Source organism: Cervus canadensis, chromosome 22, assembly GCF_019320065.1.
Source record: "Cervus canadensis isolate Bull #8, Minnesota chromosome 22, ASM1932006v1, whole genome shotgun sequence".
Classification (NCBI taxonomy): domain Eukaryota; kingdom Metazoa; phylum Chordata; class Mammalia; order Artiodactyla; family Cervidae; genus Cervus; species Cervus canadensis.
Window position 1 is genome coordinate 42,965,646 of NC_057407.1, and position 18,420 is coordinate 42,984,065.

The 18,420-nt window shown below is 43.4% G+C and overlaps 1 protein-coding gene across 1 annotated transcript; it reads left to right on the forward strand.

The window, feature by feature from the left end:
- The first annotated feature begins 3,475 nt into the window (after positions 1 to 3,475).
- LOC122424879 (zinc finger protein 852-like) lies at positions 3,476 to 8,972 on the forward strand. The gene is given in 3 exon segments (XM_043443133.1): positions 3,476 to 3,844; positions 3,846 to 3,903; positions 5,445 to 8,972. Coding segments are annotated over 3 exon segments (1,713 nt in total). The 5' UTR covers positions 3,476 to 3,640; the 3' UTR covers positions 6,896 to 8,972.
- The last annotated feature ends 9,448 nt before the right edge of the window (positions 8,973 to 18,420 follow it).

Here is an 18,420-nt window from a genome sequence, read left to right on the forward strand (position 1 = left end):
TATTTACTTAATTATATCAGTTACATCAGTGTGTGATGTTGGGTGTTTACTTGGAGAGTAAGTATATTGAGGTGTGTTGTTATTTATTTTGTGGCATAAATTATTCTAGCTTTAGCCATTGGGCGTCTTTCAGGTTGGCTCCTGTTTCCCCTTACATGTTCCCATCCTTTTTTGTGTCTTTCTCTGATTTTCAGGCACCGCAAGATACTCGTCTTATGTTTTCACCTCCCCAGCCTTGGAATCAATCATTTCTGCAAGGATTCTTGGTTTCGTTTTTTGTAGAAGTGGTATTGAGAAATCAAATTTTGGGCACTAGATTGAGTTCATTTCTAAATTGGTATAAATAAAATTATAACATTTAAATGTGTACTAGAAGCAGTCTTCGGAGTAGGCAACGGCAACCCACTCCAGTACTCTTGCCTGGAGAATCCCATGGACGGAGGAGCCTGGTGGGCTGCAGTCCATGGGGTCGCTAAGAGTCAGACATGACTGAGCGACTTCACTTTCATTTTTCATTTTCATGCATTGGAGAAGGAAATGGCAACCCACTCCAGTATTCTTCCCTGGAGAATCCCAGGGACAGACGAGCCTGTTGGGCTGCCGTCTATGGGATCACACAGAGTTGAACACGACTGACGTGACTTAGCAGCAGCAGCAGCAGAAGCAGTCTTGCTTTAGTTTCTAATTGTCTTAGAAACTAGTTTGCATATTATCAGTATATAAAATAAACCTTATGTACCCTCTCACTGGAGGCTTCCCTGGTGGCTCAGTTGGTAAAGAATCTGCCTACAATGCAGGAGACCTGAGTTTGATCCTTGGGTTGGGAAGAGCCCCTGGAGAAAGGAATGGCAACCCACTCCACTGTTCTTGCCTGGAGAACGCCCAGGGACAGAGGAACCTGGCAGGCTGCAGTCCATGGGATCGCAAAGAGTTGGACACAACTGAGCGACTAAACACAGCACACACCCTCTCACTAGCAGGAAAAACAAGAATAAGAGACTACTTATTTAAGAGGCTTTTAAAAGGAAGTCAGAATTACTTTGTATTAAAGCAAAATGACAGAAAGAAGAAAATATTCCTGAAAACTGCCCGGGGGTTTCCCTGGTTCTTTTCCAGGCCATTTTCATTTGGGAATGAAGCTGAGTGAAGGGATGAAGCTGGGGAGAAGAGGCCTGATTTATCTCAGGTTGCTCCCCAGCCTGGGGGCTCACATTTATGGTGTCATCTTAATAAGTTGATGTTTTCTTCTGTCCTCAAAAGCTGGTTGGGACCTGGAAGGAACCCAGAGGCATTAGGATACCTGAATTTAATGGAGCAGTTTCAGCTCACTGGCCTCCATCTTTGTTTACTATGCTGTGAGGCTTTCATTCAGACTTTGAAAGGCCCAGGAGGTCATTAGCTTTTTTTTTTAATGTTGCTCTTTCCTTCACCACAACCCAGTGTCAGTACATTGGCTTTACTGCATCAGAGCAAGTGGACCCAAGTTGGTTTGGTAGCAATGTCTGTTTTCTTTCTGTCTGTCTGGCACACAGGCCCCTTTCTGTTGATTATATCATCTCAACTTGGGGAGAACTACTGTCCCCACTCTCAGTCCATGTGCTCCTGAGGTTTTGATGCATTCAATTCCCCTTCCAGGATATTCCAGTGGCAGATAGTGACTCAGATGTGACCCATCAGAGCATTTTATCACCTCGTCACAGTGATTGGTTCATAAAGAGATGTGTTAGCCAGGCCAGGCTTAAGTCTGGGACTTTGATAAATAGAAATTTAAAGAAAGCTCTTTCTCAAAGTCTTAATCTGGTTGGGCTGCTGTAACAGAATGCCGTAGACTGGATGCCTTACGAACAACAGAAATTTATTTCTCATAGTTCTAGAGACTGGAAAGTCCACTGTCAAGGTGCTGGCAGATTAGGTGTCCGGTGAGAACCTGCTTCCTGCTTCATAGATGGCCTTCTTGCTTTGTCCTCTCATGGCAGAAACGGTCATTAGCGGTCATTATCCATGTTCATGATTGCAGAGGCTGGGCTCAAAGGACTGTATTTTGCTGTATTCATGGGCAGTTGCTGTCATTTTTCTGCTGGTCCTTCGCATCATTTCTTTACAAATACCTCACTGACCTCTTTGGACATTTATGCGGCAACTGCTACACAACAGGTCAGCTTGGAGGCTTACGTTTGGCGCTTATTTCACTAAGATATGTCAGTGCTTTATATTTCCTCCTGGGTACGTTTCTTCAAAATACTTCTCTCTGGTCTCCAGCTCATCCTCTTGAGTCTTACTCCTGGATTTCTCTTCACCTGAGCATCTTTCTCTTCCCCAGTCTGTTCTGCAAATTTATCTGGCAGAGGCCCTGCCTTTTTCTTTCACAGCAAAGCTTCATTTCTCTGCCCAAACTTCAGCTTACTCATCATGCGCGATCCTAAAGTAGTTCTTCACTTGACTGTCCGTGACCCTGTAACAGCACTGCAGTTTCTTTTATCTGGGTGGTGACAAGCATTTTGGTGTGAGCCTTCTTCCCATTTCAGTTGGCAGTCATGTCTTGTCAGTCCTCCCAGTGCTCACTGAGTCCAGGAGACATGGACGAGGTATTTGTTTGTAGCAAATGTAGATGATGGTCTCTATTTTAATCATGGATGAGGATAGTGATTTTTTAAAACTTTGCTTAAAAGTGATGGGAGTTGGAGGGTTCCATGCTCTCAGGGGAAGCTAGCTATCATGTATGATTTGGTACACAAATCAGTGGGGCCAATTTGCAACAGGTGCCAAAGCTTACTGTCCATATAATTTTCTTTTATATATATAAATTTTTTTTCATATAATTTTCATATATGGACTGAGGTAGAGGTGTAACCTCATTTTTTTGTATGTGTATATCCAGTTGTCCCAGCACCATTTGTTGAAAAGTGTCTTCTTTCCCCTTTGGGTGGTCTTGGGACTTCCATAAAAAATAAGTTGACGGGGATTTTGCTGGTGGTCCAGTGTCTGGGGCTCTATGCCCCCAATACAGGGGGCCCGGGTTTGATCCCTAGTCAGGGAACTGGATCCTACATGCTGCAACTAAGACCCAGTGCAGCCAAATAAAATACATACATAAATTTAAAATATATTTAAAAAGTAAGTTGACCTTAGGAGACTTCCCTAGTGGTCTAGTGGTTAAGACTTTGTCTTTCCAATGCAGAGGACACAGGTTCAATCCCTTTTGGGGAACTAAGATCCCGCATGCTACACAGTGCAGCCGGAAAAAAAAAGTTAACTGTAGATGTTTACATCTGGACTCTTACCTGTTTTCATTGATGTATGTGTGTATCACACATTCCTGATCAGTGCTGTTTTGTCAAATAAGTTTTGAAATTGTGAAGTGTGAGTTCTTCAACTTAATTTTCTTTTTCAAGGTTGTTTTTTTTTTTCTTCATTGTGCTGAAATCCTTGAATTTCCAGTGAATTTTCCAGATGGTCAGGCCCCAGGTGAGCTTCCTGGGTTCCAAGTCTGTGGCCCAGGAATAGCATGACCTCATCTCCAGGGCTCTGGCCCATTCAGAGTCTGCACCTGTGACTTCTCTTCCTAACTGCCTCCCCTGAACTTGGTCCCATCCACTGAGTTCATGGACTGTTATCTTACCCTGAACTTGTCCTTTTAATAATGTGTCCTCCCAGCTTCTTTCTGTCCCCCCACCCCTTTGGCCACCAGGGTCTCAACCCTGTCTTGGTATGCTTGTTGACTCTGCCCCCCAGGCTGCGAATGTTCCTGAGCAGTAGAAGCTTGTCATTACAGGAGGCTGCAGAGTTGGAGCTTCTGTCTGTGAACTATACTCTGAAGAAGTGGAAAGGTACATCACTCATCATGATGTTCCATGATGTACTGGAACATCATGCTGGAAAACTGCTGCAGCCTGGCCCCATTGGGTAATGACTCTGCTCCCTAAAGAGTCTGCCTTCTTACTGGAGTGGGTAGCCTTTCCCTGCTCCAAGAGATCTTTCCAACCCAGCAGCAGAAGTGAAAGGATTTTTACGGCAGTGTTGTAAGACAGCTGTGTCCTGTGTCTCTGTTTTTCTGTTCCCACTGATGGCCATTTTCTTTACTCTGAATCTTTTGTCCCCCTCCAAGCTTTCTTAATTAGACTTCCTATTTCCTCATATGTTCTGTTTGCTCTGGTTCCTGATGGATTTCTTCTCTCCATGCATCATTTCAGCTTGAGCTACTACTTGTAATTTCCTTCATTTTGTCCTACTCTCAGTTCAGAATTTATGTAGAAAGGGACTCCATTGGTGGTTCAGCCATTAAATATCATATTTCTTTGGGCAGAACTTCATTCCAGGTCACCCATAGCTGATGACTACTCTATAAGCTGCACTTGGGTCTGGTGCTTGGCCCTGGTCCAGTCACCTAGTCCTGGTCCTCGTCCATCCTGGGATGATCTGGGTTGCTTTGCACAAAACATGGTTTTCTCAGCTTCCCCTTCAGAAAGACTCGGGCAGGGCTGCTTCCTGAAAGGGGCTGTTGTCAGAGGAGGTTCTGGGGTTAACTGGTCTAGGACAGTAGCCTACTCCGGAGAGGGTGGGCTTAGAATTAAAGGACCAGATACCTTTCATTTTCAATATGCTGAGATGGTATGATAGCTTGTGGCCTGGTTAAGATGTAATTGAAAGGAACCAATATTTTTGTGTTTACCTATGACCATGGATGCTCTGCCTTTCCCAGTTTCTTTATTAAATTCCAGAATTCAAAAGCAAATACTCAGCTGTTCAGTCTCATTATGATTCCAGGTTATCAAGCTACAAGACATGTACTTTGATTTGTATTTCAAATTATTGCCTTTGTTAATTTTCATAGGGGTGCCTACTGGCACGTCCTAGTCCAGTGCTCCAGAGACTAGGATGTCCCCAATTTTAGAGCTCTATTCTCTCCTTCAGTACTTTTTCCCAGCCTTTTTGAACCCATGGCTTCTCCAAATATCGTTACTATTCTTTCATACCAGAATCACTCCTTTTTGTGCACTTTTTCTTGATCATGCCCTCGTAATACACATTTTCCTTCAACTCTCATGTTTGCCTACATGTTTCTCATATTTAAAGTATTTGCCATCACTCTCCTCGACATCTTTGCTGTGAACTGTGGAGCCATACAGTGTCATGGTTGGAGTGGACCCGAGAGTTCATCATTTTACTAAGGAGACTCCACATCTAAGTGACTTCTGGGAGATCACACTGTGCTTTACAATCTGGTCTCTTGCCTTTCAATTGGCCTGCTCACCTGGCTGTGCTGGCTCCACATCCTTCTGTCTTGATAGCTCTGCTTTTTCCCTCCTGTTCTCAATATGTCTCCTTATGCCTTACCCTCAAAGTGAATTTTTTTTTTTTTTAAGCTACATAGACTCCTGACAGTTCATTTCCTCAATAGGACAAGAGGTGAGTGACAGTTATTTTCTTCTGTCTTTTGGCAGCAGGTGAAAACAGGATGGCAAGTTCACAGTTGTCTCAGAAGCAGGACATTTCTGAAGAGTCAAAGTCAGCTGACAGGACCTCAGGCATACTTTGTGGACTGATTCTTGGAGGACCAGAAGCTGGGGCTGCCTGTGAAGAAGCTTTAGAGAAACTAAAAGTTCAACCGTCAGATGAAGAAGGAACCAGACTGGAAAGTGATTTCTTAGAAATAACACAGGAGGATAAAAAGAAATCTACAAAGGATAGATGTGATGAGTATAAGGAACTTGGGGGACATCTAGATCTGTCCTCCAGTCTCTCAGAACATCAGGGAGTTCTGAAGGGACAGAAATTATATCGATGTGATGAATGTGGCAAAGTTTTTAATTGGAGTTCGCACCTCATTGGGCATCAGAGAATCCACACTGGAGAGAAACCATATGAGTGTACTGAGTGTGGCAAAGCCTTTAGGCAGACCTCTCAGCTCATTGTCCACCTCAGAATCCATACAGGGGAAAAACCTTATGAATGCAGTGATTGTGGAAAGACCTATCGCCACAGCTCCCATCTCATTCAACACCAGAGACTTCATACTGGGGAGAAACCATATAAATGCAATGAATGCGGAAAAGCTTTCAATGAAAGTTCCAAACTCTTTGACCACCAGAGAACTCATACTGGGGAGAAACCATATGGATGCAATGAGTGTGGAGCACTCTTTAGTCGGAGTAAAAGCCTTATCCGCCATCAGGTACTTCACACTGGTAAGAAACCTTACAAGTGTGATGAGTGTGGGAAAGCTTTCTGTTCTAACAGAAATCTTATTGACCATCAGAGAATCCACACTGGGGAGAAGCCTTATGAGTGTAATGAATGTGGCAAGGCCTTCAGTCGGAGTAAATGTCTTACTCGACATCAGAGTCTCCACACTGGGAAAAAACCATACAAGTGTAGCAAATGTGTGAAAGCCTTCAATCAGATCTCTCAACTTGCCGACCATGAGCGAATTCATACTGGAGAAAAACCTTTTGAATGTAATGTGTGTGGTAAGGCATTCAGTCTGAGTAAATGTCTCACTCGACATCAGCGACTTCACACTGATGAAAAGCCCTATAAATGCAATGATTGTGGAAAATCCTTCAATCAAAACTCATACCTCATTATTCATCAGCGAATTCACACTGGTGAGAAACCTTATGAATGTAATGAATGTGGAAAGGTCTTCACTCATAATTCTAGCCTTATGGTACATCAGAGAACCCATACTGGGGAGAAGCCCTATAAATGCCAAGTTTGTGAGAAAGCCTTTCGTGATAGCTCACAACTCACCGTGCACCAAAGAGTTCATACTGGAGAGAAACCCTATGAATGTATCGAGTGTGGGAAAGCCTTTAGTCAGCGTTCTACTTTCAATCACCACCAGCGAACTCACACTGGAGAGAAGCACTCAGGTCTGGCTCGGTCTGTTTCTTAAGACATGATTCTCTTAAGACAGCAAGAAACTTTAGGTTAAGGTTTCTATTTAAGTATGTTCATCCTGATCTCTACTTGGAACCACCTGTTCCATGTGTACCATCCCAGGACTTCCCTGGTGGTCCAGTGGTTAATGCTCTGGAGCATGAGTTTTGATGGGGAGCATGAGTTTTGATTCCTGGTTTGGGAATGAAGATTCCACATGCCACACAGCATGGCTACCATAAAGAGAAAAAATTAGAAAAAAAAATATGGACCATCTCCGAGTGCTCGCTGCTGGTCACAAAGGTGGGAGAGTTAGAGTTACAATCCTCCTTCTGTGCAATTGATCTGTGCAATTGCACTCACCTAGAGTGCAATCCTCCTCCTCCTCCTCTTGGGGAAATAAGGACTACATGTTTCATGTGCTTATAGGTTTCCTTTTTCTTTTTTTGGCCATATCAGGCAGCTTGCAGGATCTTGGTTCCCCAACCAAGGATCGAACCTGTGCCCTCAGAAATGAAGGCATGAAGTCCTGGACTGCTTGAACCACTGGACCGCCAGGGAATTCCCTTTCACTTCTTAAAATAATTAACATCTAACTCAGTTACGCATGCCACAATCACATTCTCAAGGATAGAGATATTTCCTTATTCTATTCCACCTCCTCCATTTTACTCTTTATATAAAGCCATCCTCTAAGACTGATTTATTCTTCCTACCTCTTGAGTGTGGCCCTTTTAAAGCTTGCTTTAATCTAGACCCTCAACACTTGTGTTCTCTATGAAGAAAAGCTTTTCTTCCTGTTTGCCAGTCTGTGTCCCTTGAACCTTTAAGATCCAGAACTATAATTTTTTTAAGTGTTTTACTTTGGAAACTCCCAGGTTCCAGGGGAGACCCCATATGAACACACGGGTCCAGCCCTCAACTCTAATTTGAATGTGGCTGGTCATATCTTAAGTAGAAACTCTTGTCTGTTGAATGTTTTAATTTATTATCTTCTGGTTCTGCTCATACCCTACCACACTGAGTCTCTGGGGGAACAAATCCAGCACTGCTCGTAACTCTGAGCTGATCACCAGCAGCACCAGTAGGTTCTCAATAGAAATGAATATCCTCACTTCCTAGGAAAGCACTCAGGCTCTTGGTTGGAGGAAAAGGAGCTACATTTGAAAGCTACATCTCAATTTCTATTGGCTATTGCTAGTATTTTAAAAGTTAACTGATTAAAAAAAATTTTTTACCTGGATCCAGTTACCTCGTTTAATTAATTTTGGTTTGAAGAATTTTTTTTCCTAGTTTCATTTCCTAGCTTTTCTAGGTATACAATAAAACAGTAACGATTAGTGTTCTCTTAATTTCTAATCTGTGTGCCACTCATGTCAAACATCAGCGTGAATATTTAAAAAAAAAAAGTTGAACAGTGAATAAAAGGCATATTCCATATCTTGTTCCTAATTTTCAGAAAGGTTTTTCAGCATGTCACAGTTGTATATGTGGTTCACCCTCATTGTTTCTGATAAATACTGTGTTAAGGAAGTTTTGTTCTATTCCTATTTTTAGATGCAGCAATATGTTATAGTGGTAAAGAACACAGATTTTTTGCCTGGAAACCTAGGTTGAAATCCTGCCTCCATCACTTTCCTTAGGTCTGTAATCTTGGGCAAGCCACTGGACCACCAGGGAAGTCCCTTCTACTAAGAACATAAACTCCATCATGAATGCTCTTCCTTTTGTCTTCCATGTGTCAAATGGAGCTACCTCATAGGGCCTTGAGGATAAAATTCATTTATAAGTGTTACTTGAAACAGTACTTGACATGTAGAGTACACATACTGTAGGAAGTTATCATACTTAAGTTATTAGGAATGGATGCTAAGTTCTATCAAGAACTTTAAAAATCTGTTGGTAAAATTTCATAGGTCTTATCCTTTACTCTTTTTGTATCAATTTTGTTGGCGGGTTTCCAAATAATTAAAATTGTCTTGTGTTCCTGGAATAAAATCTGTTTTCTCCTGGTGATTGTATCTTATTTTTGAAGTACAGAACTAGATTCAATTTGCTTAGCAAAATTAATTTGGGAGTTTTGTTTCTCTTTTATTACCTGGAAGAGTTGGCATAATAATAATACTCTTCAATATCTTTGAAGAGTAAAGATAACTGGGCCTGATCCCTTTTTGGGAGGAAGGGTATTGGGAGGGACATACCTTTAGCAGCTGTCTTAGTTGGAATTACTTAATACAATGCCATAGAGTGGTGGCTTAACAAACATTTATTCCTCAGAGGCTGGGAAATCCAAGATCAAGTTGCCAGCATGGTCGGGTTCTGGTACAAATCCTTTTGAGTCCTGGCTGCAGCCAGCTGCTTTCTTGCTATATCCTCATATTGCAGAGAAAGAGAGCAGCTGTCTCTTCCTCCTCTTCTTTTTTTTTCCTTTTCAGTATTTGTTTTTATTTATTTGGCTTTCGTGGGTCTTAGTTGCAGCATATGGGATCTTTGATCTTTGTTGTAGTGTGCAGGATCTTTAGTTGCAGCATGTGAGATATAGTTCCCTGACTCAGGATGGAAGCTGGGCCCTCTGCATTGGGAGCATAGAGTCTTAGCCACTGGACCATCAGTGAAGTCCTTTCCTCTTCTAATAAGAACATTAACTCCATCATGAGTGCTCTACCCACATAAACTAATCGAGTTGCTTCCCCAAAGCCCAACTCTACATAGAATCACCCTTAGGTGGATTATGGTGATTAGGGCTTTGACACATGAATTTAAAAAACACAGACATTCAGTCCATACATTCTGCCTCTGGCTTCCCAAAATTCAGGTCCTTTTCATCTGCAAAATAAATTAATTCCATCCTGAGCAGCCCCAAAGTTTTAATTCAGCATTAGCTTTAAAGTCTGAAGTCCAAAGTCTCTTCTAAACATTATCTAAGTCAGATATGGGTCAAATTCAAGCTGAGGCAATTCCTCTTCAGCTGTGAACCTGTAAAACCAGACAGGTTATATGCTTCCCAAGTACAATTCTGGGTGTTCATAGGGTAGACACTGGATGTCGATAAAAACCCACAGTCCTTCCCTCCTGTATTTCCCTTCTGTGTCTTCCTTACTATTTACACAGAACATTTCCCTGCCGACATTTGGGGTCACCAAATGTGGGTAATTTCCCCCACACTAATCCTGTGCAACACCAGCTGGGTGTCCCACAATTTACCCCAGTTCTGACACTGTGGAGACAGTGTCAAACTACACAGGTCAAGGGATTGGTCTCACAAGATACACACACATACCAACGTTAGACACTGTTTCCAAGCCCAGGTTATCACCTGCTCTATTGACCAACTAGCTGTATATTAGAGGTTCCAACAACCCCCTTTGGGGTTTAATTTGCTAGAGTGGTTCACAGAGCCCAGGTAAACAGTTTACTTATATTTACTGTTTTTTTTATAAAAGGGTATGAGGATGGACACATAGAGTAAGATCTGAGAGGGTCCTGAGCACGAGAGCTGCTGTCTCTGGAGTTAGGATGTGTCGCCCTCTGAGGAGCTCTCTGAACCTGGTATTGGTTTTTTATGGAGGCTTCATCATGCAGGCATCTCCTTTATTAAGAGAACTGGGTGGGGGCAGGGGGAGCTGAAAATGTCAAGATTGAATCCTGGTTTTGTCTTTCCTGTGACCAGCCCTCACCCAGGAACCTACGCAGAGTTGCTTTATTAGAATGAAAGATGAGACTTCCTTGGTGGTCCAGTGGTTAAGACTGTGCTCCCAGCGCAGGAGGCATGGGTCAGGTTCAATCCTCGGTTGGGGAACTAAGATACCACAAGCCACACAGTGCAACCAAAAAAAAAAAAAAAAGTAAAGCAAGTGTTCATATCACTTAATAAATTACAAAGATTTCAGGAACCCTGAGTCAGGAACCAGGGTCAAAGGCCAAATATTAGAACAAAAGGTGCTCCTGGTGCTCTTACCACTTAGAAAATTACAAGCATTTAAGGGGCTCTGTGCTAGGAACTAGGGGCAGAGACCAATGTATATTATCTCACATTTTAATTCCAAAGAGGAGAAATCCGAAGGGAAAAAGTGTGCTCGGTCCTGAGCAAATTCAAAACTTAGTTAAATGAGATCTTAAGGCTCGAGAATAATTCTTTTTGGTTCAGTTCTCTGCTTTCCAGGATTAGGGGTGATAGTCCCACCTTCTGGATCCACTGGCTTATATAGAGCTCTAGGGGAGTCTTGCTCCCAAACCTAAGAGTGGCTCTGCCCCCGTGAGTTCTGTGGGAGTTGTCTGGCCTGTCTGAAACAAGTAGTAACCCTACCAGAAGGGGCTGAACAGCCTGCAGAGAGCTCTCTCACCACTCCCTTAGTGAAGTGCAGCGCACAGCTCAAGAGATGTTCCAGTCGATGGTAAGGTTTGTGTTTGCACCTTTTCTTTAGTATTTACACCTTTTAAGACAAAGCGTCCTGGGTTCAATCAACCAATTCAGTGTGAACCCTCCTTACCTCTTTCAGCAACGCTGAGTATTGCTGCTAATGCCTCTGGTGGTCGCCTGCCTGATCCTTCCTGTAGGCAAGTTACCCACAACATATTTCATAATTGCTCTCTACGGAGTTGCCTGCTTCATTTTTTGGGTCTCAAACTTCCTTCTCAGTCCAGAGGTTATTGTGGAACTTAACAATAAAACAGGCATCTTAGGCTCGGGAAGTCATTTCAAGATAAGACAGTCATACCCTCCCCCAAGGAAAAATCACCAGCAGTCATGAGCAGTTAGTGGTCCAGGAAGATTGAGCAATGACACACCCAGCCCTAACCACCATACGGGTGGAACATTAACCCAAGGGTGACCAGAATGGACCATAAAAGAAGCCCAGTTTCTCTCCCCCACCGGAGGCAGACACTTCTGGGTCTCTCCTGCTGCTCCCTTGCAGTGTACTTAATAAATCTCACTTGGTACCCTCACTTCTGACTCAGTAAATCCTTTTACCACCGAGTTGCTGGCCCATCACCACACCCCATGGACAGTTATCATTCAGTATCCCTGCCATCCAACAACACTTGGGATACAGCAATAAATATTCCATAATCTCTCTTTCCCATTCCTATGACCTGACCCAAAGATGGATCCCCTACCCATTACCAATAGAGATTCAACTCTCCCGGAGAACCTTCCTGATCCTGTCTTTATCCCTGGATCCAAAGGCATACCATCATCTTTTTGGAGGAAGACAGGAGGGCTTTTAGAGGGCTAGGGATGGAGGAAGGATGTGTATGAATTCCTGGCAACGGAGAAGCTGAATTCCACTTTCAAATCTTTTTAAGTATTAGTATCAGTATTTCTTTGCTATGTTAGAAAGTACTTTAAAAATTCAAACATCATTTTTGTAAAAGAGAACACATTTTTTGATTCCTTGTTTTCCCCCATGAAGCCGGGCTGAGTTTGTGGCCAGGAGTGGAAAATCCTATTCTAGGGTAAGGGAGTTAGAGAAGGCGAGGTTCAGAAAAACAACCGGCACTTTACAGGAACAGAACACTTTAATGAGGTGAAAATGGGCAGCAGTCAGATTAGTGAGCTGCTACACTAACCCAAGAAAAGAGTAAGTATATATAGGCATATATGTGGAAAGCTACTGTATTAAGGTGGCCTGTTCTTCTCCAAGGTTGTTCGGAGTAGTTATCTCTTAAACAGCTGGGGCAAGGAATTTTAGAGATCAGCCAGAGGCTGGACTGGCTGGGAGCTGGGTGTAATCAGCCTTAATGTCCTTTTTTTTTGTTGTTGTTGTTGTTTTCCAGGTGAGAGAGCCCTTTGTTTTGCATAGAATGGTGGGGAGGACCTGGAGGGGAGTTTTAACTCCAGGCTATTTTGAGCCCTGTAACTTTCCTTCACCCGTGAGGACAGTTTTCTTTCTGTCACTTGGCCACAGCTGATTCTCAGTTGTACACTATGATCTTTCTTTGGCTGCAGTCCAGAGCACCCCTGCAACTCCCACCCCCGCCTCAATTTACCAAGACTTATCTCTTCACGTTTCAAAATAGGAGGTAAAAGAAATTCCCTGATGGTCCAGTGGTTAGGACTCCACACTTCCACTGCTGGGGCCTTGGTTCTGTCCCTGGTCAGAGAACTAAGAACCTGTGGCAAGGCCAAAATCAAACAAACAAAATAGGAGGTAAAAAACAGGGAAGGTAAAACTTTCCTCCTTTTTCAAAGTCAAAAGCTAAAGTGTTTTAAATTTGAAAACAAGCAAATGATTAAAACCCTTCAGCAACGCTGCAGGGAATCTATGTAAAAGGAAGGATCCTTCATCCTCAGGTTGTCAACCCTGGCTACACTTTGTGACCATCTGGGTAGTTAAAGAAGTAGGAACACCTAGGTCCCACCCACAGTTTTGCACTTAATTGAGAAACTCCCCCAGGGGATTATGCATGCATGCGCAGTCACCCAGCCTTGTCCAACTCTTGGCGACCCCATTGACTGTAGCCTGCCAGGCTTCCCTGTCCTTCACAGAATATTGGAGTGGGTTGCCATTTTCTCCTCCAGGGGATCTTCCTGATCCAGGGATCAAACCTATGTCTCCTGAGTCTCCTGCATTAGCAGATGGATTCTTTATCATCTGGGAAGCCACCACAGGGGATTGTCAGTTCAATTCAGTAGCTCAGTTGTGTCTGACTCTTTGTCACCCCATGGACTGCAGCACACCAGGCTTCCCTATCCATCACCAACTCCCAGAGCTTGATCAAACTCATGTCCATTGAGTAGGTGATGCCATCCAGCCATCTCATCCTCTGTCGTCCTCTTGTCCTCCTGCCTTTAATCTTTCCCAGCATCAGGGTCTTTTCAAATTAGTCAGCTCTTCACAGCAGGTGGCCAAGGTATTGGAGTTTCAGCTTCAACATCAGTCCTTCCAATGAATATTCAGGACTGATTTCCTTTAGGATTGGTTGGATCTCCTTGCAATCCAAGGGACTCTCAAGAGTCTTCTCCAACACCACAGTTCAAAAGCATCAATTCTTCAGTGCTCAGGTTTCTTTATAGTCCAACTCTCACATCCATACACAACTACTGGAAAAGTCATAGCTTTGACTAGAAGGACCTTTGTTGGCAAAGTAATGTCTCTGCTTTTTAATATGCTGTCTAGGTTGGTCATAGCTTTTCTTCTAAGGAGCAAGCGTCTTTTAATTTCATGGCTGCAGTCACCATCTGCAGTGATTCTGGAGCCCAAGAAGATAAAGTCTCTCACTGTTTCCATTATTTCCCCATCTATTTGCCATGAAGTGATGGGACTGGATTCCATGACCTTTGTTTTTTGAATATTGAGTTTTAAGCCATTTTTTTCACTCTCCTCTTTTACTTTCATCAAGAGGCTCTTTAGTTCTTCTCGCTTTTTGCCATAAGGGTGGTGTCATCTGCGTATCTGAGGTTATTGATATTTCTCCTGGCAGTCTTGATTTCAGCTTGTACTTCATCTGGCCTAGCATTTCGCATGATGTACTCTGCATAGGAGTTAAATAAGCAAGGTGACAGTATACAGCCTTGAAGTACTCCTTTCCCAATTTGGAACCAGTCCATTGTTCCATGTCCAGTTCTAACTTTGCTTCTTGACCTGCACACAGATTTCTCAGGAGGCAGATAAGGTGGTCCAGTATCACCGTCTCTTCAAGAATTTGCCACAATTTGTTGTGATCCACACAGTCAAAGGCTTTGGCGTAGTCAATGAAACAGAAGTAGAATGTTTTTCTGAAATTCTCTTGCTTTTTCTATGATCCAATGGATGTTGGCAATTTGATCTCCGGTTCCTCTGCCTTTTCTAAATCCAGCTTGAACATCTGGAAGCTCTTGGGTCACATACTGTTGAAGCCTGGCTTGGAGAACTTTGAGCATTACTTTGCTAGTGTGTGAGATGAGTGCAATTATATGATAGTTTAAACATTCTTTGGCATTGCCTTTCTTTGGGATTGGAATGCAAACTGATCTTTCCCAAGCCAGGAGATTATACTGAGCAGCAAAAATTAAAAGTCAGTGATTTGCAGTAACAGTTCTTTCCTACTCAAAGCCTGGTTTAGGAACACAACATGGGCACACTTGTGAGTTTCTCAAGAAATAGTCTTATTGCAGAAGTCGGACCGTTGAGAAACTAAGCACCACACTCGGAGGGTTGGAGGACTCAGGTTTATTAAGCCGGTGGTCCCAGAGGAGCTAACGCCTTCTAGTTCTGGGGGCTTCCAAGTTCAGGGTGAGCTTTATTGGTATAGTGTCAGTACACACAATTACAGTTGGCACTGGTTGATTGGTTACCTGGTTGCTATGGGATACGGGCAGTTACAGAGTGTGGGAGATATTATGGGTTATGTGCAGGGAATTTCCAAACAGAAACTCTTAGAAGCAGAAACAGAACATTCCATACTTATCAGAACATCTTATAACTATAAGACGCTAGGTCATCTTGTTCCTATCTCGGTGCAGCAAGCATCTTACAGAGCAGAATGAGCATGAAGTTATTTCTAGCTGAGTGTAAGTTTTAAATTTCTCTCTTCAGTCTTTACCAGCTTCCAGAGAGCTCCAAAAGTAGAATCTGCAGTTAACAACTGGTTAAACCAGGGTAACCCCAAGTGATTTGTATTCATATGCACATTCAAGTTGGAGAAGCTCTGCCCTGGCTCCTGCCAAGTCAAGCGGCCCAACATGAAGGGAACTAAAGCTCTCAGGAACCAGAGTTCCAAGGACAGGCTCCCAGCTGAGGAGGGGAGAGATGGCCTTGATGCAGGCTCTGTGCTGTGACTCTCAGAGAAGTCAGGTAGCAGCAGAGGCGGGCTGAGCTTCAGGAAGCCGGGCAGGACTTCAGAACAGAGCTGCTATCTGAACAGAGCAGAAGGAGGAGTCTGCTCCTGAGCTCTGCAAACGCTGGAGGGCTGATCTCCCGGACCTGGTGGACCACAGCAATCTGGGTGCTGTCCATGTTAGCTGCTGTCCTGCTGAGTAGTGCTAAGTCGCTTCAGTCATGTCCAACTCTTTGCAATCCTATGGACTGTAGCCCACCAGGCTCCTCCGTCCATGGGATTTCTCCAGGCAAGAATACTGGAGTGGGTTGCCCTTTCCGGCTCCAGGGGATCTTCCCAACCCAGGAATTGAACCTGAATCTCCTGCATTGGTTCTTTACCACTAGCACCACCTGGGAAGTCCACCCCAAACACAGGACCTGCTCAAGCTCCTCTTTCATGGGAACATTTTGTTCTCGGACAAAATAAAAAGCTCTTTTCTGTGGATGGTTATGAATGTGCAGCACTCCCAGCCCCACTCCAGCTGTCCCAGCCACCTTCAGTTCCACCCCTGAGAGACCAGTTATCAGGAACATTATTTGTCCCACAGTAATCAGTACCAAGTTTGCAAAGAACTGTTGACTTATGGAAAGACACACGATGAAAGAGTTGTGAGTTGGAGTTTTATTTGGGGGTCTTTCTGAAGACTAAAGCCCAGGAAAGAGTCTCTCAGTTGGCTCTGAGGAACTTCTCTGAAGAAAGAGGGGAGAAACCAGTTTATACATGATTTTGGCAAGGAAATACATGTAGTCAAGCATATGTCTTGGTGGGTGTGTCTTAATCTCTCAACCTTTGCAACCCTGTGACTCTTTGCAACCCTGTGAACTGTAGCCCACTTCTGTCCATGGAATTCTCCAGGCAAGAATACTGGAGTGGGTAGCCATTTCCTTCTCCAGCAGATCTTCCTGACCTAGGGATTGAACCTGGGTCTCCTGCATTGCGGAGGATTCTTTCCTGTCTGAGCCACCTGGGAAGTCCATATGTCTTGGTACTTAATTTCAAATGCATACATCAAAAGAAGAAAATATTGCAGATCATACAGAACAGATATCTCAAGTTAATGGTTTTAGTGCATTTCTATGTATGGGAAGATTAAAAAAAAATCCAGGGCCATTAAAATTCTTCCTGAGATATACATCTAACTATGTATAGGGTCAGGCTTCCCTTGTGGCTCAGCTGGTAAAGAATCTGCCTGCAATGCAGGAGACCTGGGTTCGATCCCTGGGTTGGGAAGATCCCCTGGAGAAGGAAAAGGCTATCCATTCCAGTATTCTGGCCTGGAGAATTCCATGGACTGCATGGTCCATGGGTTTGCAAAGAGTCGGACACGACTGAGTGACTTTCGCTATCTATGGGGTCTGCCTGTTTCTGTCAGGTCAGCAACTGCAGTGGGTTACAACTTAACCCTTGCAGAATTGGGTGGTGAGCAATGCTCTTTGGCTTAGCGATCCTCATTTTTCTGTGTCCACAGAACAGAGTTTTATTTGGGATCTGGGGAATTGCAATTTGGGAGACACAGTCTTGGGTAAAATCAGGGGCTTATAAAGGCAGAAACCACGAGATTGTTAAAGTTGTCTTGTAAGAATTATGATTGGGTCTAATGTAAAAAGGGAATATTTGCCCTTAAGGGATAGGCTGTCATAAGTTATTTAGGGAATGGTTCTGATAAGTATCTTGGGTTTCTGGAATATTGTGTAGATGTTCTATGTGCCTGCTTTAAGTAAAAAAGCAGTCAAAAGTTCAGATTCCATTCTGGCTGAGATGTGTATAAGTCCTTCTTCCTCAATGCCCTCTTATCTCCATGTGAGTGAGTGCTCTTAGCAATACTGATTTCATTTTTATTTTTCTTTCACATATTTCAAAAGGAAATTAATGGACATATTAGGCGGAGACGAACAGTTCCTATCTTCCTTTTGGGTGTGTTGGATATTTCCAGTTGCATCCTGTCCCCCACTGCTGCCCCACAACCACCATATTCACTCTTGGTTCTTCTCAACCCTGCCTTAAGACTTGGGAAACTGACCTTCTTGGACTGCCCTCCAGCTTCCAGTTGGGTTATGCCAGTGGCAGGCCCTGACAGATCAGAAGGAAGCTCAAGTTTAGAAACTTGCTCCCCCAGATCACTGTATGCTGGACTATGAATGTCCCTAAGCTGAAGGCTACAGCTTCTGTAAGGGAGTCTGTTTGTAGAGGTGGTAATAGCTTCCTGTTAAAAAACAAAATTCAATGGAGTACATTTTAAAGAGCTTGTTGACTTTCTTCAACAATTCATGAATCAGCCAGCCTAGCAGATAGAAAGGAGCCCTGAGGAGCTTTACAAAACAAAAGACTTTTATGGGCAGAAGGGAGCAGGAATGAGGAAGTTATATAAGGCAAAAAAAGTGGGTTGATTATAAGGTTACTTTCCTTTGTAAGGGAATGGCAGGGGTCTGTCAGGCAGATTACCTAACTAATGCTGATCAGGAAATTCCAGATGGACTGGGACTAGTTTTAACATCTCAATTGTGGCAGAGTCAAAACTTTTAGTTAAGTTTTATTTTGGTGGCTTGGCACTTCGCATGAGCTACTCCATTTGGGGCCTGTTGCTTTGTTTTTACCATTTCAAATATCGCTAGCCTTGAGGTTTTGTGCCATATCTTTAACAGTTACACTTTTTATATATCACCCCTTGAACCCTTCTTAGTTATACTGTGCCCTTGGTTTCTCTTCCGTCTCATCAATAGCTCTCTGGTGCCAGGATCC